At 30.1% G+C, this 25,164-nt stretch overlaps 3 protein-coding genes across 5 annotated transcripts; 1 reads left to right on the top strand and 2 right to left on the bottom strand.

Moving 5' to 3' along the window:
* Nucleotides 1-491: 491 nt before the first annotated feature.
* LOC114186642 (HVA22-like protein f) lies at nt 492-2,075 on the bottom strand. Its single transcript, XM_028074606.1, has 5 exons — nt 1,937-2,075; nt 1,655-1,681; nt 1,364-1,486; nt 836-1,088; nt 492-761 (listed from the first exon to the last, which is right to left on the bottom strand). Exons 1-5 carry the CDS (start codon nt 1,981-1,983, stop codon nt 735-737), a joined length of 477 nt encoding a protein of 158 aa, XP_027930407.1. The 5' UTR covers nt 1,984-2,075; the 3' UTR covers nt 492-734.
* Nucleotides 2,076-2,457: 382 nt separating this feature from the next.
* Nucleotides 2,458-6,332, bottom strand: LOC114186641 (50S ribosomal protein HLP, mitochondrial-like). 2 transcript variants are annotated; one of them, XM_028074603.1, is made up of 4 exons: nt 6,186-6,332; nt 6,006-6,094; nt 3,307-3,398; nt 2,458-3,151 (listed from the first exon to the last, which is right to left on the bottom strand). In XM_028074603.1, exons 2-4 carry the CDS (start codon nt 6,037-6,039, stop codon nt 2,777-2,779), a joined length of 501 nt encoding a protein of 166 aa, XP_027930404.1. In that variant the 5' UTR covers nt 6,040-6,094; nt 6,186-6,332; the 3' UTR covers nt 2,458-2,776. The 2 variants fall into 2 exon arrangements, with proteins under 2 accessions (XP_027930404.1, XP_027930405.1); XM_028074604.1 differs by having other exon boundaries at nt 6,006-6,066; nt 6,186-6,310.
* Nucleotides 6,333-20,515: 14,183 nt separating this feature from the next.
* LOC114188081 (zinc finger BED domain-containing protein RICESLEEPER 2-like) lies at nt 20,516-24,485 on the top strand. Of its 2 annotated transcripts, XM_028076597.1 has the most exons (3): nt 20,520-20,693; nt 21,649-21,717; nt 22,303-24,485. In XM_028076597.1, exon 3 carries the CDS (start codon nt 22,312-22,314, stop codon nt 24,301-24,303), a length of 1,992 nt encoding a protein of 663 aa, XP_027932398.1. In that variant the 5' UTR covers nt 20,520-20,693; nt 21,649-21,717; nt 22,303-22,311; the 3' UTR covers nt 24,304-24,485. The 2 variants fall into 2 exon arrangements, with proteins under 2 accessions (XP_027932397.1, XP_027932398.1); XM_028076596.1 differs by lacking the exon at nt 21,649-21,717 and having other exon boundaries at nt 20,516-20,693.
* The last annotated feature ends 679 nt before the right edge of the window (nt 24,486-25,164 follow it).

Here is a 25,164-nt window from a genome sequence, read left to right as displayed (position 1 = left end):
TATAATTTTGTGGATGTGACAACATTTTAAGCAACCGAAGAATAATATTTGTAATATTAATAATCATCCAAAACAAAAATAAAACACCAAATGAGAATACTTTGTTATAACTAATATAAATTATTATGTCCATAGTGAATTAATTCCATTAAAATAGTGTAAAAAAATAAACGAGTTAACGACCAATTTAGTTTCAAAATTATGAAATAAGGTATTTTCTTTTAAAAATGTATAATTATCTATATTTTAGTCTCTAGTACTAAAAATTTGTCAATTTGATTCCTAACTTTAATCACTTTCAATCAACTTTATTCTTGACTTTAGTATGCAAACTGTGCATCAATCAATTGTGTCAACACAGTTGTGAAAGTTAAGGAACACGTTTACCTTTTTGTAGTATATGATATACTAAATTAACATAATATCAAGATTTAATTTTGTTACATATTGCTCAAATTTAAACTACTATTAATTCATTAAAAATTGCATGATTCAGAAGTCTTTGATACCAATAAATGTTCAAAGTAGGGAACAAATATAAACTGAACATAAGTATTCATGTCTGATACACACAATCAGAGTCATTCTTAGTTTCATTTCCCTTGGAAAGTTCAAGATTGTTGGCATTTAACTAAATTATATATGGTTCTTAAACCTTGTAATTGATGCACAACAATTATTGATTAAAAGATATATGTAAATTCTTGGAAGCATCAATTTGGTGAAATTATTCTTCAGTGCCTCCTTGCTTCTCTATCAGCCTGCATATGCAATGTTATTTATGAGGTAAAGTTTGTTTATGCAGATCAAAAGAAAGATAAAAGTTATAACATACTGCTTTGACTACTCTCTCAAAGGCTTCAGAACCATGTGTATCTATATAACGTTCAACGGCTTTCCTTGCATCAAAACTCATCATCTGAAGAACTTTCTTTTGGTCTTCATGATACTTGGAATTTCCATAGAAGCTTCCTATGTTCCTCACATATTGCCTCACATAGTTCTCATATATGTAAGCAGCTCCATTGAACATTGGCAATACCAGCCAGAGGCAAAACACCAGCTTCATGTATGGCCAAAGTGGAAACCTAAACACATAAAAAACAAAAACTGTTCATTTCTGTCACAATTGTTCTGATATCATGTTCAATTCAACCATTTAAAGAATAACTATGTTTCTGTTAAGTTTCATGAAAGAACTTTAGAAAGATTAAGAGATTACAGACATACTTGTCAGTAAAATGTGTTATAGAATCTCAAGATTCCTTCAAAACTGGTTTTAGTTGATATATTTAAAAATCATAGTTTTAGTCTTGTTTTATGTCTTTTTTGGTTATGAATAGATCGAGTTTTACGCACATACCATGCTAGGATCTTGTAGCATGAAAGCTCAAAGAGGGTGATGAAGGAGTATAAAATCCAATATGTTAGCCACTGTTGATCATCCAAGGTTGAAGGACTCTCAATTGCCCTCATTGATGCGTATCTATTACATTTACTCATAACACAAGGCATTTAGTTATTGTATCCAATAGTAATTCATGCATCAGAGTATGTGAATGGATAAGTTTGTGCATTCATATGTTCATGTTTTCTTCTTGTTTCAATTAAGAATCAATTAGGAAGATAAAAGTTACTGTGTCCATGTACTTACAAAGGATATAGGAGCAACACTCCAGGCCTGGTATACAGAAACCAAAACAGATAAATTAGAATGTTAATAATTGCTGATAAAAGAATGAGACTGCATTATATGTACACAGTTTTATGAAACTATGGAAAGAGAAATTTGTTAGGTATAGCTTCCATTAAGAATATGCTATGTGATTCAAAAATTATATATCATTAATTGGTTTGAAAACATTACGCTTAGAACATAATTTGATATAATAATATGTCTTAATAAAATATAATGAAGTGATAGAGATTCATTTACCCCAATATTGTGTCCAAATGTCTTGCCATTGTTCCAAGGATGCCCATGATGAAGAAGCTGTTTTAAGATCTTTTGCTGGGAGCAGATTTGGAGTGTAGATGAAATCTTTGGAGTTTAGAATTAGATACATTTGCAAGTAGTTTCTAAGGTATATATAATAGTGTGCTAGCAGGGTGAAGAACTCAAGCAAAGAATGTTTGAGGGCCAACCCAAAAGCCTTCTTTTCCCTTATGAGAAGAAATAACCATAAAGGCCAAGTATATTTATTCTAAAAGATTAAGGTTTGCATGTGCTTTTGAACTTGAAAGTAGTATATTCTAGTTCATGTCACATTCCTTCCATTCTCCTCTTCTCTTTCCTTTTCACATTTAGTTTGTAAGCATGTATTCTAACATTTGAACCCTTTCGTTCTACTCACCAACAAGATACTCAAAGGTGTTTATTGCTAATAATGAAATTGTTCTAATATATCCAATAATCTCACATCTTAAGGACAAAATTGTAACAGGACTTCAAATTCAAAAACGAATAATATCTTAGATGCGGCAATTGACCCTTACAATTCTATATCATCGGACTTGGGATCAAATCAGGCATAAAAAAAGAGCATACGTTACACATGAAGAACACATCAAATTTCGTGTCCCTAGTTCATTTTCAGGTCAGAAATCAAATAAAGTTGTAGTTATTTAAGTAGAAGTCTTCTACACCTCCTGTTTTACTTCTCATAAATTGAAAAAGTACTAAACTTACATCACACCAAAAAACCCAAAACATAAAAATGGTAGATGTGATATTGGAATTCATAACAAAATTTAAGGATGACCCTTTTTTTCTCATTTATGCAATGTGCCCTGCCAAGGTAAGAATCTTGACATGTTTCTTTTGTCTGAGCTCATGAGGCACTGGTCCAAAAACTCTGGTTCCAATAGGTTGGCCTTGCTTGTCAACAAGCACCACAGCATTATCATCAAACTTGACCTCACTGCCATCACAACGACCCTTTTGCATTGCTGCACGCACAACCACCCCGTATACAACCTTTCCTTTCTTCACTTTTCCATTAGGATGTGCTTCCTTCACTGATGCTATTATTGTGTCACCTAATCTTGCCCCTTTCTTCCCTTTCAGTGCCTGTATGCACATCACCTTTTTGGCCCCCGAGTTATCCACAACCTTGAGAACAGTCCTCATCTGTATGAAGGTGCGTTGTTGCTAAAAAAATGGAAGAGAGTTTTTGTTAGGGGTAAGAAAAAGAAAACACATTTTTTAAAAAAACATACATATCTATGCATAACAAGGAAAAGGTATTGCTTGCTACAATATATGCATAACATGAGAATATACAACTAATATATTCATGCACTGACCTGAGTAAACAAATTGTTGCATGTTATCTCATGTGATGTCGTAAGTAAACCAGGGGAACTGTTGCTCAATCCACCAAACAGAGAACGACCAACTATTTCAGTTTTTTGACACATCACACAAAAAGAGTAGCAAGTTAGATGTTAGAATATCATCTGGTCAACATCAAAAATATTCACTTCATGGTTCAATGCTAAAAGAAGATGACAGGAGAGCTGAGAGAGAGGAAAATATAAGAGCTTAACACGTGAAATTTCAGGTTAGTCCTGAATGCAGTTGTTGAACAAAAGGATCATTACATGTTCCCAAACAACAAAATCATCTTCTAATAATTTAAGTACATAACAGGAGATTCGACAAACTTCTCAGAGCTACACATGATACTACAGCAAAAATGAAAGAATGAAAGACAGGCTCTAAACAGCAACAAAATCTTAACATGTTGGGCATAAAAAACATCCTTTCAAAAATCACTTGCATAGACACAAGGAAGTTAAAGGTACAAATGAATGCGACTCTTGCTAAAAGGGCGAAATTCCAAGCAACTTATTAACTTTCCAAGTCTACATACTCGTTTCATTTTCACCCAGTGAAAGAAAGCTTCAACAGGGGCAACAAGAAGAAGAAGCTGAGCTTGCCTAGTAAGTTACAACTTCAATAATTGTTATTCTTAAGCAGAATCTGAGCACTGAATATTCCCAAGTTCACTACTTCATTTTGCGAATGTGCAATTGAGTGTTTACTTATGAAATAAGCCTCATTTCTTAGGTTCTAAAAACTGTTTTACACATGTCAAGCTCTTACTAGAAAGCTTATTAAAGTGAAACTGACTTTCTATTTTTCAGTTCCTAAGTTTTAGTCATTAGTTCAAATCACACAAATGACAAAATTACATCAAATTTAGAGTCTATTTGAACGAGGTTCTCCGGAAGTTCATCTAGGAGAGAAAAATGAGAAAGAAAAAATAAGTTCTCCTCCATAAGCAAAATTGGCTTATGCATAAGTTAAAAATATAAATTTAAAGAATTCATATGAGAGCTTCAACAAGTTAGCTTATGCATACACTAATTTTAGCTTAAGGAGAAGCTAATTTCAATTTTTCCTCCTATTTTCCTCTCCCATAAATAACTTACGGGAAAACCATCCAAACAAACCCTTATAATGAGAAAAAGGCTGGCAGATATCTAATATTGTGTGGCTGTGATCCTACCCTCGAAACTTTCTCCATGCTTCAGAAAACGGGTGGTAGGAAAACAAAGTATGAGTGCAAGGTCACAACTCAACTCCACGCAATCTAGAACTAGATATAAGTAGTTCAGCCTCCCACATAAAGCTTATTGACTTGACAGTAAAGTGAATGGACTTCCCAGGCTGATAAACCAAAAAGAAAAGCTTCTGTCCGCACTCCTAAGAAGCATTTCAAGAATTACAAGAACTTAACATATCTAGCATTATTCAACACTCGGTCTCTATGAAAAATGAAATATCTAACTTAAAGATGCTAGCAAATATATTGGATAGGAACTCGAATTCAATGTTAAAGATCCACCTAACATGAGAAAGTAATGGGAACTGCATACCTATGACGCATAGGTGCGCTGCGCCTATATGGCTACCATGCCCATACCAGGTACATATTCCATGCTAGTACTCATTTGGTTCATGTGGTTATGTAGTTAATACCCTTCGGTAGGTTTTGTAACAAATGTTCTATAGGTTTGTTTAGACAAAATTCTCTGTAACAATTTCTAGGATTAAAAAATAAGAAACAAAAACAAAAAGAATTTCTCCATAGCTTAAAATTAGTTTATGGACAAATTAAAAAATAAAAAGTTAGAAAGTGATATTGGAGAGCTTCTACAAATCTGCTTACGTATAAGCTAATTTCAACTTTTGAAGAAGCTTGTCTAATTTTTTTTTTCGTATTTTTTCTCTCCTAGAAGCCATTATGGAGAAATTTATCCAAACATGCCCTATGTACAGGATAAAACATCTATCATAGTTCATAACAGTGAGAAAGAACTAGTTTTTACTGCAAGAAAAAGGGAAAAGTCCCCCAGAAACCAATACACTGCTCTAGATATTTTGATGGGTACAGATCTACTTCTCAACGTTTATCGTTTACCATAAGTCTCCTAAACTTTTTCTTATTTCAAAGCAGTTGCTGGTCTCCTAACATAGAATCCACTCTCAATGGGCCAAATCAGTTGCAAGCGAAGCCCCTTTCTCTCTAACACAAATCCTAGTATTTCTTTGGCCAATTAACCTAACTAGTTAATAAATAATGACTGTTTATCAGTACATTTCAATACAACTTAGTTATCAACTACCAAACTGAATCAATATGATTCCAGTTCAGACCAATCAATGTGAATCTCAAACCTGTTGTCACTGAGCATTATGTTCTGTTACTTTGTTCAAAACACACAACACAATTGAAATAAAATTTCAGAGAAACCAAACACCAATTAACAGGTAAATGGAAAAAAATTGAAAAAGAAAAATGGATCTTGGTAAGGCAAGCATTTTTCATTTACACAAACATATTCGAGCTCATAACCATAGAGCATAAAATATTATATAACAAAATAAACTCTAAAGCTCCTCGTGTTCCAAAGCATAATTATCAGGTTTGGGAAACAAAAAATTCAATCTCCAAAATAAAATAAAAATACACAAGTTGGGTTGTGAAATAAGATACCACGAGAACATCTGGAAGCAAAAGTTGCAGCCATATTCGAAATTTGAAGTCTTCTTGCTCCCTATTGAAATAAAGACACAAACTGTTCACTGTAAAACGAAATATAAAGAATACCCAGAAGGGAAAAGTTACTCAATGTGTAAATACTAAAGAGATTATGGGTGGGTTGAAATGTCTCACCTGACCCTAAACCGAAGAAAAGCAATGATGGTCACACTCACACCGGCGGGTGCAGCACTGCAGCTTCTGATTCTTCTGCTCTTGCCAAAAGCTGAACGCACCGTTTCGTAATATATATTGTGCCTGTATTCTTTTGAATTTTGACCTTCATTATATCACTGCTAAATTGCCCGAGTTTTGGCACTTGATCGAATTTTATTACTATTTAATTATGTTTTAAGGTTTTAATGAATTTTTATTTGAATTTATATGAAATCTGTTCTTATTGATTGAGTGGTTAGATTTTTACATTTTTAATAATTAAATATTTTTCATTTAATTTTTCTATTAATCGGATTATTAGACTATCCAATATATTACTTATTTGTTCACATATTAAAAAATATAAGGTTATTTGGTCAATAAATAAATAAAATTGTGGTTAATAATATAGGATATTTTCGGTTTTTATCTATTCTTTAATATTTAAGATTTATTTTTTTAATTAACTTTTTTTACTATTAATGTTTTTTAGTAGGTGATGTGACTATTATATTAGTTCTTTTTATTTGTCTTTACGTGTCAAGAATGATGACGTTATATAATTAAAGAATAAATATGTTAAATATGTTTTTTATTCTCAAATTTTTAATGGATTTTGAAATCAGATTTTTTAAAGTGCAGCACAGTTTGTTGATATATGTAACGGTGTTTCAGAATTCAAATTTATTATTTGACACATTATGAAATAGTTGTCAATTGTAATTAATATACTTTGTTTTAAACAAAAATTTAAAATAAAAATAAAAGAACTTAAAGTCTTTGATGGTGCTTTCGAAAAGGGCCAAAGACGTGGAGAAAGAAAACTTGTTGCATTAACTTTGGTGGTCATCTTGCGAAAACTCATATGAAGGTTGGCTTGTGATAGGTGGTTTGCTTACTTGAACGGTATAGGTGATTCGAAAGGTGGGTAGTGTTATTGAATTGGAGATTTTTGTATTTTACGGTTAACATTTTGCCATGTTTTTATTAGGTGAGATGAAATCTTGTGGTTGTCCAATAGGATTTGTTGGAGCTGGGAGAAAGAATAATGAATCTACATTTTCATCAACATCTTCTGCATCCTCACATATGGGAAGTAAGCTTTGTGATTGTGGGTAAAAGTTGTTACTTCTGAGAGCAAGTGTCGTGAAGAATAATGGGAGAATGTTTTGGAGATGTCGAAATTGGGAAGTATGTATGTGAAATTTTTTATTTGTGTGGTTTATTTGTGTTATTTATGTATTGTTTTTCATTGCAAACCGAAGGACACTGTAACTTTTTCCAATGGACAGATGAAGTAGGACCTGAATTTGAAGAAAAGGAAGAGAAGAAGAAATTGGACGGGGGAATGAAAATATAGTGGAGGAGCTGCTGAAAATTAATATACAAATGATATTGTAGTTCATATACGTAAAACAGTAAGTTACTTTTATTGTTCTTACCAAAAATAGGATGAATAAAAACATTGTCATGCTCGTGATCAATGGCGGACCTAGGTTAGGACAAAGGGGAGCCCTGGCTCCCCCAAACTTTTAATTTTATATATATATATATATATATATATATAATTTTTATTATTTTATTAAGTTTTATATATATTATATATTTTTATTGTTTAAAAAGTAAAATAAAAATTAATTTGATGGATTAGTAACTGGGTTAAAGAGATTAAGGTTTTATATTTGGTTATAAGGTTTATCCACAACAAGTTATAAAAAAGTATGAAATAAAAGAAAGACAGATTAGGAAAAAGAAATTGAAGAACAAAGATAACAAATATGCATACTCATACGATCTCATGAATAAGTATCCTAATATGATATATGCATGTTAGATTTATGATTCTTCCATTACAATATTTCTCCCAAATTAAGTTTTCCCAAATTAGTATGAACCCTAACTATGATTTTAGGAATTTTTTGTATGAAATTGGCATACACCTTAATTATATTTTCTCAAATTAGTATAATCCAACATTATAAAATATTGATATTTTGTATTTTCAACTACATACAATGAATTAGTTGAATACTCTTGAATTGAAATAAAAATTAGAATACTCATTTATGTGAATTCAACAAATTAAAAAAATTAAAAATTGAAAAGTTTGAATTGCATGATTAAAATAAAGAAAATAATTTTTTAATTAAAAAAATTATATATAAAACATCTAATTTGGCACCCCTACATATTTTCTTCAAGTTCCGCTGCTCGTGATGGCTTCTGCATCATCACCTACAATATCATCTTGTTATACAATATATTTTGTGTAACACCTCTACTAAGGACGATACTAAAAATCATATTTTATAACGCTTACACTGAAAACATAATAATACCTATAACTCTAATGCAATGTTTAAAGAATAAATAGAAATTTAATTTATTCACCAAGTAATAAAAAATAGATGTCTCAATATTTAAAAATCAAAGAATTTGTCATCTTAACAAAACATTTACAAATGAAAATAACTTATTTCTTTGGAAATATGAAAAATAACTAAGGAAAACTAATTCCCAAGAATTTCCACATAACACTCCTCAATGTTGTGCATCTTCTTCAATGCATGTGCTATCATATGCTCTTGTGTTAAGTCACGATCACTGTAGTCAAACACAAACAAAACAAACTAAAGAGTAAGCTAACAAAAAAAATATAACCTATAATTAAAAGGTAGTGCATATATTTTATTATCCAATTTATCTGCATAATTTACTTAGTTTCCAACATACACAATAACACATACATTAGCAAACATTGCCTCATCACAAGGTCTCAGACTCGCATAGAGTCGCAGGTTCACACAGAACCACTACCAGCTCACACAAAGTTATCAGTTCACAGAGAGCTACCAAATATCCTACTCATGTAAAAATGTTAGTTGTTATACTCATATAAAGTTTTTACCTTTCACTCACGTAGAGTCTATCCACTTACTAACACAAAGCTTCTAAATCTACTTTCTCATGAAACCTAACAAATATCTTAACCAATTTATTTGAATTTTATATATTGGTTTTATTACTAGCCTATCAATTCCAAAATATGTGGAATTTTGTTTATTAGAATGATTTATGCTTGTTTCCTAATTTTAAGAACATTTAAAACAAAAATTAAAAGCTTTGTTTTCAAAAGATAAAAAGTCAAGCTAAATTTAAGTACATCAAATGAAAAGATGACATGTCTCAAAAAGAGTTATACATCTAATGTTTTAAAAATTAAAAATATGAAATAAAAAGTTATATGTTGTAATTATAAGTTTGAAAAATTTGCTAAGAGCTTGGAAGCTCTTAACCTCCTCTCTTCAAACTCCAAATATAAAAGACAATCATTTAAAGCTAACAAGAGTTAACTCAACAAAATTTGAATATAAAAAGAACGAAAGCTTTATCTTCTCAAACCTATCAAAATGTATAAAGACCCTCACATAATGTCAACAAAAGTATAAACGAAACAAGATCATTTATTTGTCTTTGTAGTTTTAATATGTTTGTAAGTTTGTACAACTTCAATTCCCTTAAACATGTTAATGGGCAATCATAACAAAGGAAAACCTCACATTCTAAATGTTGTGCTCTATGTGAAGATCATACCCAAGTTTGGCGATGCAGCTATGATAAAAGATTTTCTAGAGATATTAAATTGGGTTTCAACTGACTCGCTACAAGTTTGAGTTGAGTTGAGTTGGAAAAAGTTTAGTTTTTTTTAGTGTGGATTAAATTGAATTTGACTAAGGTTGAATGTAGGTTAACCCAACCAACCATTAAATTTTATAGATTTTTATCATTTCTGCTTTTTATTATAATTATTTACTATTTTTAATTGTGTAGGTTGATAGTTCGACTATTTAAAATATTATAATGTTGTTGAATAATGTTTGAATACTTTAAATGTTTAATTTATTTATTTTTCAGGTTATATAGCTTTAACACTTTAATTTTAAATGACTATATTTATAATAATGTTTGGTAAAATAAATTAATACTTTGGTTGTTCTGTTATGGAATAATGAATCAAGTCAATATATAATAGATATATAAAATAAATTGAAAAACTAAATCATTCTTAAGTGAATCAACTCACCAACTCATGATTGGTCGATTCAAGTTACAAACTTTTTAGCACACAAAAAAGTAAATTGAATTGCACTTTAGTTCAACCCTTGATGAGTCAACATGTTGATAAGTGTCCAATATGTGATAAATTTAAGATGATTTTGAAACTTATCTTGTTTTTTATTTCAATGAATTTTTGTATAAATCACCCCAATTTAGCTTGTTTTGCAATTCCTAGTATCAATAGAGAGTCAAAGTGGAAAAATAAAGAAAGTGAATGAATTTCAAGCTATTAGGGCAAAATTGACACTGGTGCAGCTGAGCAATAGATTTGAGGTTTGAGTCACATTAACAAACTCATTGTAGAAGGAAACCTCAAGAAGTAAACCTGAGCCTAAGCCATGAAAATCCTTTTCTCTAGGAAGTTATCCTAGGAGCTGCAACACCAAAGCATGAATCTCGAGCCATGAAGGAAACCCAAATAGGGAAGAAACCTCTACACTTGCAACCATAAGTCCATTGTCGAGCACTACTCTGGACAGTTTATAAAAACATAGTTACACCCTTGTGTTTGACAGACTTTTTGTGAGGTTCTTTTGAGAGACTCCCAGAGAGTTCTTGTAGACACTTTCTCTTGTAATTAGTAAATATTATTTGAGGGTAAAAGAGAGATGATTCTTCCATGTGTTGTAATGTTCTCATCTAGTATGAGGAACTAAAGCTCTCTAAGTGTTGAAGTCAAGATGTAACCCTTTGGAACTCTCTTGTATTGGTAGTGTTTTATCTATCGAAGTATGCTTTTATTACATGTTTGTGAGTTATTTTATGCTTAATGTTGGATTAATTGATCACTCATCTTATTTCACTAGTTTGGGATTGAGTGAGAATTGGTTCCAAGTTGTGGTCTAACTAATTCTCCTTATGCTTTTAGATATTAAGAATAAATCTAAGGTTGTAGTTGGTTATAGAGTCCTAACCTTAATGCAAGTGAGTCATTCAAGCAATCACTGAGGAATCACACTGAAGTTTAATGATCCTAAGCTTTAAGTGCTAGGAATGGACTTAAAGTTACACCTAAAGAGAACTCCTAGTACTTGGATGATTGCATCTTTGTAAGTACAAGTTGAACCAATACAAGAGAGGGAAAAAGTGGTGAAATCTAGCTTCAATACATCTTCACTGTCTTGAAAAAAACTTCTACTAAATATGTGTTAATATAATATTTGATATTTGAGATCAACGCCATTTTCGTATCATAAACTCATTTGCATATCGTTCATACAACTCAACCACTATTTTATTTAACTCAAACTAGTTAGAATTTGTGTATTCTACCAAATCCTTGTCGATTCAACACTTATTGTACTATAAACAACCCAATATACTTGCTGATAAAGAATTGATTGCATTAGAGCATCAACACCAGTATTAGTCGTGTTGGCTCACTTTGACACCCTAAATTTTTCTTTAAGCTTTCAACCTTACTCCATTAGGCAAAACACATAATTATGCAACCTTACACAAGGTTTCAAGATAATGTGATTAAGAAGGACAAATTCATGTCGTATCATATCGCTAGTGGGAAGTGTCTATAAGATTATTTCAAAAATCTTATTCAAGAGATTGAATAAAGTGTTGAATAAAGTAATTGACTAAAAACAATATGCTTTTATAGAAGGTAGGGGTTACTAGATATTGTGGTGGCAATAAATGAAGTGATTGACGAAGTTAAAAGGAAAAATGATGAGTTGCATAATAGTAAAGGCTAACTTTGAAAAAGCATATGAGTCTGTTAATTGGGAGTTCCTCATGTATATGATGAAGAGGTTAGGATTCTATAACAAATGGATAAATGAATTAGGGGATGTTTAGAATCGTCATCTATTTTTGTCCTAATTTATAGGAGTCTAGCAAAGGAATTTAAACCTTCTAAAGGGCTTTAGGAAGGGGATCCTCTAGCCCCATTATTATTCCTTATTGTGGTCGAATGACTAGTTGGGTTAGTTAGACAAGCTGAAATCAAATGACTTTTGGAAGGGATAAAAGTTGGTAATAAACAAATTGCGATTAGTATGTTACAATTTGTTAATGATACTATCTTTGTGGCTAAAGCTAACTTAAACAATATTATGACTATAAAGATCATCCTTACATGTTTTGAATCAACATCATGACTTAAAGTTAATTTCTAACAAAGCAAGTTAGCAGGCATAGGAGTTCAACATAGGGAGCTTGAAAGGTTTTCATTATTATTAAATTGCAGAATCATGAATATACCATTCAAGTACTTAGGCATCCTAATATGAGTCAACCATAGAAGGAAAAACTTTTGTTGGATATGATATAAAAAAATAGGAAAAAGTTAGCCATATGGAAAGGTAGGCATATTTCATTTACAGGAAGAGTAACCTTAATAAAATTTGCATTGCCAACCATTCCCTTATATTATTTATCAATAATAAAAATGCCTTTGGTTGAAGAAAAAATTATTAGAAGAATTCAGAGAGAGTTTCTATGGGATGGTGGGCATGAAGGTAAGAGAATTGCATGGGTTAAGTGGGAAGTGATATGCAAAAACAAAGAAATAAGGTGGCTTACGGGTAAAGGATTTGAAATTGTTTAATATAGCCCTACTCGAAAAATGGAATTGAAGTGGAGACTTAGTATGGACATTTCAAGTCTTTGAAAAGAATTTTTGGTCACAAAATATAGGTCATGGATGAAACTAGATCATGCAAAAGATGACTGCAAGGATTCATTATGGTGGAGAGATATTAAGAGAGTGTGTGACTGCAAGGCTAAAAATAACATGGAGAAAAGGTAAGGGAAATAAAATAAGGTTTTGGTAAGATAAATGGTTAGATGAAACTCCTCTAAAGGTAAGATTTTCAAGACTATACTTGAACTCCATCATAAAAGAAACCACTTAGACGAGGCTAAATTTTGGGTTTGAATGGAAAATACTTTTGGTGGATACATTCATGCAAGCTATTGAGGGAAAGACATTGTATAGAGTAGAGCGGAAAAAGGGATTTGGAATGGAGAGAATAATACACAGTGCAATCAACATATACAATCTTAGCAAAAAGATGTATAAGTAGGGTAGATTTTTGCTTTGATAAGTTTTGGAAAACCAAAACTTTATCATTTGCACAACACTTTACATGATGGAGAGTCAAAATAGATCGGGTGTCTACAAAGGACTACTTAATGATTAGAGGTGTGTTTGTAAAATGTAAAAGGTGTGTATTTTGCCAATAATATAATAAAACAATTAATCATATTTTCTTTAGTTGTCGGACTACTGGTTACATTTGAAATATATGTAACTTGTGCGTTACTCAACCCTAGGTGTTGAAACTGATGAACATATAATCTTGTATATTATTTGTTCAAAAATAAGTTGTTGCAATAAATTTAATTTCAAAAATAAGTATGTACTATTTACTATTAAATTAATAATTACATTTACTTATAAATACAATTAAATCATTAATTTATATGAATATTTAAATTTTTTATTTTTGTTTTAAAATAATATAATATTTTTAACAAAATCTCAATATCAACTCAATTTTTTAATTATTATAAAAATTACTTTTAGATGTTAATTATTATTTTTTATTACTGCAGTTTTATTTTAAATATTTTTATAGTTTCTCTATTCTTTAAAAATTTTAAAAAACTAATTTTGAATTCTAGTTCCAGTTAATCAAATTCTAACATTTTTTTTCTTCACAATAAGAATGTGTTAAAGTGAAGTGTAAATCTAATTTTTCAAATGAAGTTCAAATTTCAGTTTTTCAGTATTGAATTTTAACCATGAACAATAAACTGTGGTATTCGAATACAAATTGTGAATAATATATCATAATTTCACTAAATTATGATTATAAATAGTAAACATTATTGTTTAAGTTAATATTGTCAATAATGTACTATTTGAAATTTTTTACCAAGAACCGTGCTTTATAAAAAAATTGATAAACTCAATAAATAAATAAATTATATCATATTATGTTATATAATTTATGTATGTGCTTTATTTTAATATTTATCTATTATTTTTTACTTTACATTTTAGTATTTGAAAAAGTTGTAAAATAACTAAGGTGGTCTAAACACAAGATAATGCAAAATTGAAATTATAGTTTGTACAAAGATATACTTTGATTTTCAAACTTTAAAAATAGAGAGATGTCTTTTTAATTAATCAGTTTTATAAAAGAAACTGAATTGTTGATTTGTGAATAAAACCGAAGAAAGATCACCCGGAGAATATTCACCGGCACTAAGCCTGTGTTTGTTTCAAGAAGTGAAATTGAAGGAGTGAATTTAAGAAGAAAGAGAAGTGAAATTGACTTGTTTGGGTTAAGAGAAAGATGACAAGATTCGAAGAGAAATGAGAGGAAAGTTTATAAAAAATGGTGAGTGATGTGATAAATTAAAAAAATAGTTTAATTGATAAGAAAATAAAATTACAGTTTACCTTGTATACATAAGCTCAAGTATCTATTTCTTCCTGATTCAAAAACAAGAACAAAACTTACTTGGATTTACAGAATAATCAAACAAAGCAAAACAAATTCTCTTAAAATAGCAACAGGGAATCACCCTCCTCTCAACATAAATAGACCCCATCAACCCCTCTCAACATTTTACAATAAAGCATTCAATATTTAAAAGTCACTTCTACCACAATTAATGCATGCAAGAAGACAACTGTCATTTTCTTTTTCTTTTTTTTTCAGAGTAAACTATTTAATATTTAAAGTTAACATCTACCACCACCCATCTCATGTAAGAGGACAACTGTATTTTGAAGGATATGGTAAAAAATAAATTAAAATAAACAAAACAAGAAATATTAAAAATTTACCATCATTTTTAAAATTTAATCCCAATAATTTCTAAATTCTATATCAATTATATTTATTTCTACCATAATTATCTAATACAATTTATAAATTACAAATTTATAATATTTTAACAAAAAGTGTTTAGTTCTATTCATTCGTGATTACTATAAATATTTTGTATCTAATCAAAAATTTATTCTAAATAAAATATTAATTAATTTAATATAATAATATAACTTTTAATTAATTAAATTTGAATAATTTATAATTCAAAATAAAGTATTAATTAATTACATTTTAAATGATTACAATTTTTTTATAATAAATATCATTTTTCTCTAATGGCGTAAAAAAGTTTAAAATTACAACCTAATTAATTACAACCTTTTATAATAAATATTATTTTAGTTAATGACGTAAAAAAATTAAAAATTTTCCGGTAACAGAAAAATTAAATTAAATGTTTTCCTGTAATTACGTAACAAATTTTAAAATATTATTTTAAAAAGGTATATTTTTAATTCTTTTTACCATAATAAAATACCATAATTTTTATTAAAGAAAAACATGCATTTTTAACAAACAAAAAAAATCAGTTATCCACGCTAAAAAGATAATATATTATACAGTAAAAGACCAGAACAATGAAAGGTACAAAGATAAAATAGTAATTCTACAAAGACTATATAACTTTTTACTCAAATCTCTTTCAGAAAGGATCACTTTCTCCTCACTCCTTCAAATATGTCCTTGCAAATTATCTCAATCAGCCGAAACAAATACAACACTCACCTACAAATCTGTCATCTACTACAGTAAATAGGTAGAAACAAACAGAGGTTAAGTCAGTACGAGGATAATAGAATTTAGGTGTAGAAGAGTATATAAGATTGAGTGGGTAGTCCTTTTGAGAATGCTTGTATTTATTTAAGATGGTTAAAGTTAATTGACAAAATATTTGCTATTTGACTTATAATTTCCAAGTATATGTCAATTATTATATTTAACAAGATTATGACATATTATGCTCGGTATGATATACTTTAATTGTATTTATATAATAGGATTTTATGAGAATAATTATATTTATATAATGTTATTTTTGAAACTCAGATGGAAGGAAAGTACAAATGATGTTTTAGGCTTACATTTGTCTTCGAACGTGTCAAACAATATAAATAGCTTGAATGCTAGTATGAAAGGTTGTTTGACACATTCGAAACTCAATTGGGTTAAAATGATTATATCTATTCGTTTTTAAAGTTTGAAAATCAAATATGAGACATAGAAGAAGTTTTGTAAGATGTTCTCAACTATAAGGAGACCAGTGGCGGAACTTGCACAAAAAATGTAAGGGTGCCAAATTAGATTTGTTATATATAATTTTTTTTAGTTAGAAAAAAAGCTCTTCATCTTTTATCTTTATTTCCTCTGTTTAAAACAAACACACATAATAGTAGAATTCAAAAAATTATTACGATCATTCGCTATTATATCATGTTATTATATTATGATATCAAACCATGAATACTATTTTAGATAAGCCCTTCATACTTCATTAGTTTAATTTGGTGATATTGTCAAATTTGAAGTCGTTTTTCTCAAATCGCATTTTAATGAATTTTTAAATTCATTATATGTAATTCTAAGAACTTTAGAGATTTGTTTTTGATTGTCTTGAATTCTTGGTTCTCATGAAATTTCTCAAGTTTAGTTAACGTAAATGCATTTTTTCCATCTTTATCACAAACCTTCCTCTTTAAAAGAAAGGAATCATTTTTTTTTACTTTTTATCATAATCTTTCTAATATAAATTTATCACCTCTTGTATATTTAGAAAAAATAAAATTTATATTCACAAATCACAATTATCACAATGCAAAACATAACAAAACTCATACCACTTTAATTAAATAAGCAACACTGTATAAATTCAAAACTTTAAAAAAAATTACCATAGGTAGCGAAAAACACAAAATCCCTAAATTTCATAATTAAAGGTTAGAATAATTTGGGGAAAATTATAATTAGCGTTCATACCAATTTCACAAAAGAATCCCAAAATCATAATTAAAGTTTATATTAATTTGGGATAAACTTAATTTTGGAGAAATATCCTAAAAAGAATCATAAATCTAACATACATAAATCATAATAAGATACTAACCTTGATATGTGAGAAATCATGCAAGAATGTATACTTCAATCTCAATCTATATATTTCCCAACCTTTATTCCCAATCTATCTCTTTGTATTTATTTCTCTTCACACACTTTCATGATAATTTACATGGTGAAAAGATCTTATAGCCAGAAAAAAAACTCTAATCTCTTTTATAAATCAATGTCTCCATTAAATTTTTTTACTTTATCTTTTATTATTATTTTTCATAATATAAACTTAATATAAATAATATATAAATATAATTTTAAAAAATATATAAATATATATAAAAAAATTCAAAAAAAAATTTGGGGGAGTCGTCGCTCCCCTGTCACCATATAGTTCCGTCATCGAAGGAGACCGTGGACAAGTCTAAAGTTTCTCAAGATATTGAAAACTATAAGTGTGAACTATTTTATTTTTGTTTCTTATGGAAATATAGATGTTTTTATTTTATTTTGAGACTTATGATCAAGTTACATTAGATTAAACTAAATAATGAAAAATTATATTCGATATAAAGTGTTTTTTTTAAGTAAATAATTTTTGAACTTCTAAGAAAGACTTTTTATTTAAAAAAAGAGAAGAAAAATTAGTTGAAAGATCTCTCTTTTCTCAAATAATTTTATAGGCATTTTAACGTTATGACCTTAGTCTCATCTTGTTCACCAATCACCTTTGTACGATAATTTTTGCGCCAACTATTTTCTCTTTATCAGAATTGACATTAGCATCATATTGTAACCGTCAAAAGTTAAATAAACCATGACCAATCATTTTACAATTTGAACAAAATAGAAGCAATTTCTCATACTCCACATTAGTAATAAACACAAAATCTTGACCTTTCACCAAAATTTAATTAGGCAAATCAAATAACAAATCAACATCTACCAAGACGTGTGCAAGGAAATCTCAAGACTTATTCTTGGTGTAATCCTATAAAGATAAAGGTGTACCAATTCCATGTGTTATTGAATCGCTTTCGGTTACCAATACTCTAAAGGAAAACCATGAATACGAACCCAACATTGAGTTTTTGTGAGTTTCACGAAAGTCGGGACAAAGTCTTTTGTCCAATAAAAAACACGAAGAATGTGAGGAGATAAATTCCAAGTTCCAACAGCCAACACCTTTCACGTGTCTTCTAAAAAAGGAAAAGCAAATTCATAGAATCATTTGCCAAGTGGAATTACCTTCCATTGACCCAAAATCCTTCTAAGCCATATCAAGATATTTTACAAAGGTCTAAATGTGTAAGCGGTTTATCCCCTTTTGTTAACAAAATACACCAATGCAAATGATTTTTACATTCCTACAAACCAACAAGATAAACTTTTTTAGAAATCTGCATAGAGATCATATCTCCCTTTATACAAGGAGAAGGTAGTTGATACAAAGGAATATCACACACATTATTAAAGACTTGTTCAAATGTATGTTTTTGTCCCACACATTTGAAGAAGATTTAAAGAAAGATAATTTTTCGTGATCTTGATTTTGTAAGTAATCTTAAGGAATATGAAACCTCGAAAAAAAATCATATAGCTATTGCTCACCGAGCGAAAAACTCAACTGCCTCCAACATAGAATCACAAATGAACACTCCAAGTGATGCACGATTAGCACTCCATAAGCAAAATTTACATCTCTTTATTTATTTATCTTTAGTAAGGACCTAAATATAATTTGACAAGACTAAGTTCCCAAAACCAAGATGGAACACCTTTGTAAAAAAGATGGGACTGTGAGGTTGGTTGCGGTAGTGACAACAACTAGTTGAGGTTTGGTAATGGCCTAAACATTAAAAGGTGGATCAACTTGGTGGTATGAAGGTGGATGCAACGATTTGTCCATGTCCTCGAATAGGGTAAATGGTGAGACTAGTGGCATCGTATGGGACAGTCCGAGGAGAAATGAACCCTTATTGACACTATATATCATTGTCAGTGTCAAAGAAGAAGTAGTTTGATGCACTAACACAAAAAAGGCGGGCCAACTCAATGATAGCTTCGTCACTATCGAGAACGGATGACGTTTAAACACTTGTCTCTTGTATGATGTTTTTCTAGACTTAAAACTTCTTAAAGGACATAATACATTTATATTTTTATTAATAACCAAATAAAATTATGTATAAAATAATTTTAAATAACAACGAATAAATGGAGACGTATAAAAATATTTTTAAAATATGCTTTAAAGAAGGATATATAGTAATCACAATTTTTAGGTCATATAAGTTAAAGTGTAGGTCAAATCGACAAATCTATTATTTATTTCTTATATAATAGTCATATTTATTTAGTTTTATAACATGTTATCTTTTTCAAAAGTTAAACTATAATGTTTAAATTAATTTTATTTTTATATATGTTAAATAAAATACAATATTATTGTTACTAATTTATTGTAATGAGACCCTTTATTTATATTGATGTTACTCTTCTTTATATTCTATATATATAACGAGACACTTTATTTAATATATTATTTTAATTTATAACAATATATAATATATATTAAGATATTCCTATTTGATATTAATTGTAAAAGTAGAAGATAAATAGTAGGCTTTCCACTCTTTTCTTATTCATCAAATTTGGATTTTTTATTTTAATTTAAAAATATTATTAAAAATAAAATAGAAAATACTTTATATATACAAAAATAGAAAAACATCCTTTATATGTTGTGGTAAATCGAGTTCATCGCTTTTAAATTTTTGGACACTTGAGTTGGAGGACTAGTTACCTATAAGATTATAAATATAAAAAACTAAAAAAATAATGAAAACTCTAGAGTTTTACATACCAGTTATTATTCTTGTTCACTATTTTTTTACATTATTTTATCTAACTTTTTTAATAGTTTGTTTTCTATCCTAATGAGGACTAATAGCAACAAAAACACATTTAATTTGCTGATCTTTTTGACTTATAATATTAAGTCATAAACAAAACATATTTTCATACAAAATACAATATGTTTTTAAGTTCACAGAAACATGATAGTAATAAGTTTATACCTTGGCAAGATGTAACCTTTTTAATTTCCATACCTGTTATCCATATATATATATATATATATATATATATATATATATTTATTTATTTATATTTATCATATTTTTATTATACTAAAAATAAAAAACAACCATATTTAGATAAACTCAACACATACTATAAGATATAAAAAAAATTGTATTTTACATAAATGAATTTGTTCCTTTTAAACTTTCCACAATAGCAGATGAATAGGACGCTTCTGCCTCTGTGTGACCACGTTTGCTTTCTCTTCTTCATTTTCTTTCTTCTTCCCTCTTTCACCTCCTAATTAGGGTTTTCTTCCAAACCCTTCTTCATTCTTCTTACGCACTACACCGAATCCCACCCATTATCCGACGCGGTACGCTGTTTCGTTCCTTTTTTTTTCCTACGACTTCATTATCATGTTTTTTCTTGTACATACATACACTTATTTTTATGTTCTTGATCTTTTATTCGTAAATAAAAGAATTGATTTATTATTTGTCGGTTGTAACAGGGAATTCTCTGTTGATTTAGCCAGAATTTCTTAATGGGTGTTTCAAACTTGTCTCAAAATCATTCCTTTGTTTATCTACGATTTGTATGGGTTATTTACTACTTAAAAAGTGGAAGTGTTCTTTTGGGTGTACCCTTTTTGTTATTATTATGTTTAGTTTGTTGCCAGAGGTTTAATTGTATGGTTGCATGGTGTTAGACGTGATTGATCTCATGACAGGGGTGGAAGTTTGCTTGCTGGAAAATGGTGAAATTTCGGTGATGAATCGATGCAAAGTGTTGAAGATAAATTTACTCAGGATTTCTTGTTTCTTAGTTTCAAAATTTGTTACGAATGTTATTTTTAAATTCTTAGGTTTTGTATATCTTATTTTATTTTATTTTTAACAGTGTCCTGTACACTGACTAAAAGTCTCTCCGACTAAATTTTAGTATTTTCTAGCATGGATCATGAATGGCATGGGAAATGCAAAGCAAACTTTGATCTTACAACCAGCTTTATTTTTTTTTGCTACATTTGTTTTGAATTTTTGAGATTGGTTCTGCTGCATGTTATTTTCTATAAATCTGTGCTGAGTAATGAAATGTTGAACCTCATGTAACTCTGTGATCTTCTTCACTTTCTAGTTTTTATCTTTGGATTTTATACAAGTAGTTCTGCCTGGATTATATTACCCTTAGTGAATGAAGAATTCATATTGTGAGAAGGGATCATTCTTCCCTGAGAGTTACTTCTATAGTTGAGGATTAATTAGATAGATGTTTGATTAATTGAGTTGAATGAAATTTCCTGGATGCATTTTGTTATTGATATATAGATAGTGGACTTCGATGCAATTAGAAGAATCAAATGTCATTGGAGGATAGCTGTTACCCTCTATGGAATTGTGAGAAAAAAATCCTTTGTCTTTCAATTTTCAACTTTTAAAATACAAATAAACTTTTTTGATGTGATTGTTTCCATTATGCAGTTCTTGCTTCTTAAACTTGGCCAGTGTCTTAGAGGCAACATTAAAAGTTTAAGCGTCTTTTGTTAGTCACTTATTGAACTGAAGATTACCTAGACTGTATCTAGAGCTTTGGTTCCCTTTAAAACTTTTATTCTAGTAGCATTTGTATGCTGGGAAATTCGTGAATATTGTAATATTGAGTTTATTTGTAACTTTAGGCTTTTAGGGACATTGTGCCCTGTTCCAGCGTCTTGTATTGCATCTTAACTCACCCCCTTCTGAATCCTTCTGATAATAGCCATTCATATTTTTTTTAAAACTCTGTATGAATATTAGTTCTGAAAACTGGACTAGTTGTTCCTAACCTCCATACAGTAACAATTTGTTTACAATTTTTGATTTAAAATCTCCTTGCAGTTTCATCATTATAAACACACATGCACCCACATTACATAGCATATAGTACATTTTAACCCGCTAAATGGAAATGTTTGAATTAAATTTAATAGTGCTTTCTTTCAGGTTCATGCGATGGACATGTCTGATGCTGTTATTGTCAAATCTAGTAGGTTAAAATCGGTGGTGTGGAATGATTTTGATAGGATTAAAAAAGGCGACACCTGTGTGGCTGTTTGTAGGCATTGCAAAAAGAAACTTAGTGGTTCAAGTACCAGCGGAACATCACATCTAAGGAACCATTTAATTCGGTGTCAGAGAAGGTCTAGCCATGGCATAGCACAATACATTTCTACAAGAGAAAAGAGAAAGGAAGGAACTCTAGCAATTGCGAATTTCAATATAGACCAAGATACAAACAAAGATGATAATACCCTTAGTCTTGTCAATATTAAATTTGAGCAGACACAGTTGAAAGATGACTCTGTCAACCCCGGGACTAGTAACTTTGATCAAAGACGGAGTCGATTTGACCTGGCTCGTATGATTATTCTACATGGATACCCATTGGCTATGGTTGAGCATGTTGGTTTCAGAGCTTTTGTAAAAAATCTGCAGCCATTGTTTGAGCTTGTGTCGTTGAATAGGGTTGAGGCTGATTGTATTGAGATTTATGAGAGAGAGAAGAAAAAAGTTAATGAGATGTTAGATAAGTTGCCTGGGAAAATCAGTCTTAGTGCTGATGTGTGGAATGCTGTGGGTGATGCAGAGTATTTGTGTTTGACATCAAATTACATTGATGAATCCTGGCAGTTAAGAAGGAGAATATTAAATTTTATTAGGATTGATCCTTCTCATACTGAAGACATGGTTTCAGAAGCTATCATGAGTTGCCTAATGTATTGGGACATAGACCGTAAACTATTTTCCATGATACTGGATAGTTGCTCTACCTGTGATAACATTGCCGTTAGAATTGGTGATAGACTTCTGCAAAACAGGTTTCTTTATTGTAATGGGCAATTATTTGATATACGATGTGCTGCAAATGTTATTAATGCCATGGTTCAGCATGCTCTGGGAGCTGTAAGTGAAATAGTCATTAAGATTCGCCAAACTATTGGTTACATTAAAAGTTCACAAATTATACTGGCAAAGTTCAATGAGATGGCTAAAGAAGTTGGGATCCTGAGTCAAAAGGGTTTATGTCTAGATAATGCATCACAATGGAATTCCACATACTCAATGCTTGAAGTTGCCTTAGAATTCAAGGATGTTTTAATTCTCTTGCAAGAAAATGACACTGCCTACAAAGTCTGTTTATCTGATGTAGAGTGGGAGAGAATCACAGCAGTTACCGGCTACTTGAAGCTTTTTGTGGAGGTTATAAATGTTTTCACTAAGAATAAGTATCCAACTGCAAACATATATTTCCCTGAGCTCTGTGATGTTAAGCTGCATTTGATTGAATGGTGCAAGAATTCAGATGAGTATATCAGTTCTTTGGCATCAAGATTGAGAAGCAAGTTTGATGAGTACTGGGAAAAATGTAGTTTAGGGTTGGCAGTTGCTGCGATGTTAGACCCTCGATTCAAGATGAAGTTGGTAGATTATTATTATCCACAAATTTATGGCAGCATGTCTGGAAGTCGAATTGAAGAGGTCTTTGATGGTGTGAAAGCTCTATACAATGAACATTCGATAGGCTCCCCATTAGCATCTCATGATCAAGGTCTGGCCTGGCAAGTTGGCAATGGCCCACTTCTCTTACAAGGTTCTGCAAAGGATTCAAGGGATCGATTGATGGGGTTTGATAAATTTCTCCATGAAACTTCACAGGGTGAAGGTACAAAATCAGATCTAGACAAGTACTTGGAAGAACCCCTTTTTCCACGCAATGTTGATTTCAACATACTGAATTGGTGGAGAGTTCACACCCCCAGATATCCTGTCTTATCCATGATGGCACGCAATGTTTTAGGAATTCCAATGGCAAAGGTTGCTCCTGAGCTGGCATTTAATCATAGTGGAAGGGTCCTTGATCGTGATTGGAGCTCACTTAATCCTGCTACTGTTCAAGCTTTGGTGTGTTCACAAGATTGGATAAGGAGTGAACTGGAAAATTAGATTGCTTTTTCCCTGCATTCTAATTGTACATGCCAATTCTCCCCATAGAAATATTCCCATGTAAGTTATATATCTTCTAACTCTACATTTCAATCTTCTTGACCTTTTGATACTCTGGTTCTGTTTAGCCATAGCATTATGCAACTTAGCAAGTTATTTTATGATTCTTTTACATTCCTTACTAGTAACTGTTCTGGTAGTCTGTGGCATCTTGAAAACTTAATTTCTTATCATGCAAGTCAATACAACTTTAAACTTTCGTCTGCATAAAACAACCATTCTTCATCTATGGTGTATTTATACTCTGACCAATTATGAATAGAAAAATGTTAGCATCATACTTGTCTTATCTGTAGGAATTGAATACATCTCAGGAGTTTAAAACAACTCACACCCTCTTCAACCAATTAAGTTATACCTCCTTGACAAACAACATTTTTTTTCAACAGTATTAGTATTTAAAATTGAATAATTGAACATTGCATGAAATTGTTTTTTCTAAAACAAAACACTTTCCTTATCATAATCTCTGTTTTGGAACCTCTGATTTTAGAAACACTAGTAACTGAACTATTTCTAAAGTTGATTTGACCATGTGGCGTTGATAATTATCATTCAATTTACGACTTTAATTTGTATCTCACCATGAAAAGGAGAATGTGTGAAGTCAAGACTTCTGCAATTTTGTTTGAGTAATTGCTCCTGCACGTTATGATAGTTTATATAAGCGATCTAGAAGGCTATTATTTTAGGAGTATGTTACTATAATTAAAAATTTTAAACTTGTTCAACAGTTTAATATTAAAAAAAAATTAAAAGTACTTTTGGGGAAAATGAAATTTTCTCTGAAAGTTTGAAATA

This window comes from Vigna unguiculata, chromosome 6, assembly GCF_004118075.2.
Source record: "Vigna unguiculata cultivar IT97K-499-35 chromosome 6, ASM411807v1, whole genome shotgun sequence".
Taxonomy (NCBI): Eukaryota; Viridiplantae; Streptophyta; class Magnoliopsida; order Fabales; family Fabaceae; genus Vigna; species Vigna unguiculata.
This window is presented reverse-complemented; position numbering and strand designations above follow the sequence as displayed.

Excerpts from the sequence above, each read along its gene's own strand:
- LOC114186641 (XM_028074603.1), bottom strand. The coding sequence starts at position 6,039 with ATGGCTGCAACTTTTGCTTCCAGATGTTCTCGTG. Across the intron at positions 3,399-6,005 it reads TGCTTCCAGATGTTCTCGTG|TTGGTCGTTCTCTGTTTGGT; the intron begins GTATCTTATTTC and ends AAACTGAAATAG. Across the intron at positions 3,152-3,306 it reads GCAACAATTTGTTTACTCAG|CAACAACGCACCTTCATACA; the intron begins GTCAGTGCATGA and ends CCATTTTTTTAG.
- LOC114188081 (XM_028076596.1), top strand. The coding sequence starts at position 22,312 with ATGGACATGTCTGATGCTGTTATTGTCAAATCTAGTAGGTTAAAATCG.
- LOC114186642 (XM_028074606.1), bottom strand. The coding sequence starts at position 1,983 with ATGGGCATCCTTGGAACAATGGCAAGACATTTGGACACAATATTGGG. Across the intron at positions 1,682-1,936 it reads CATTTGGACACAATATTGGG|GCCTGGAGTGTTGCTCCTAT; the intron begins GTAAATGAATCT and ends TCTGTATACCAG. Across the intron at positions 1,487-1,654 it reads GTGTTGCTCCTATATCCTTT|ATACGCATCAATGAGGGCAA; the intron begins GTAAGTACATGG and ends TAAATGTAATAG.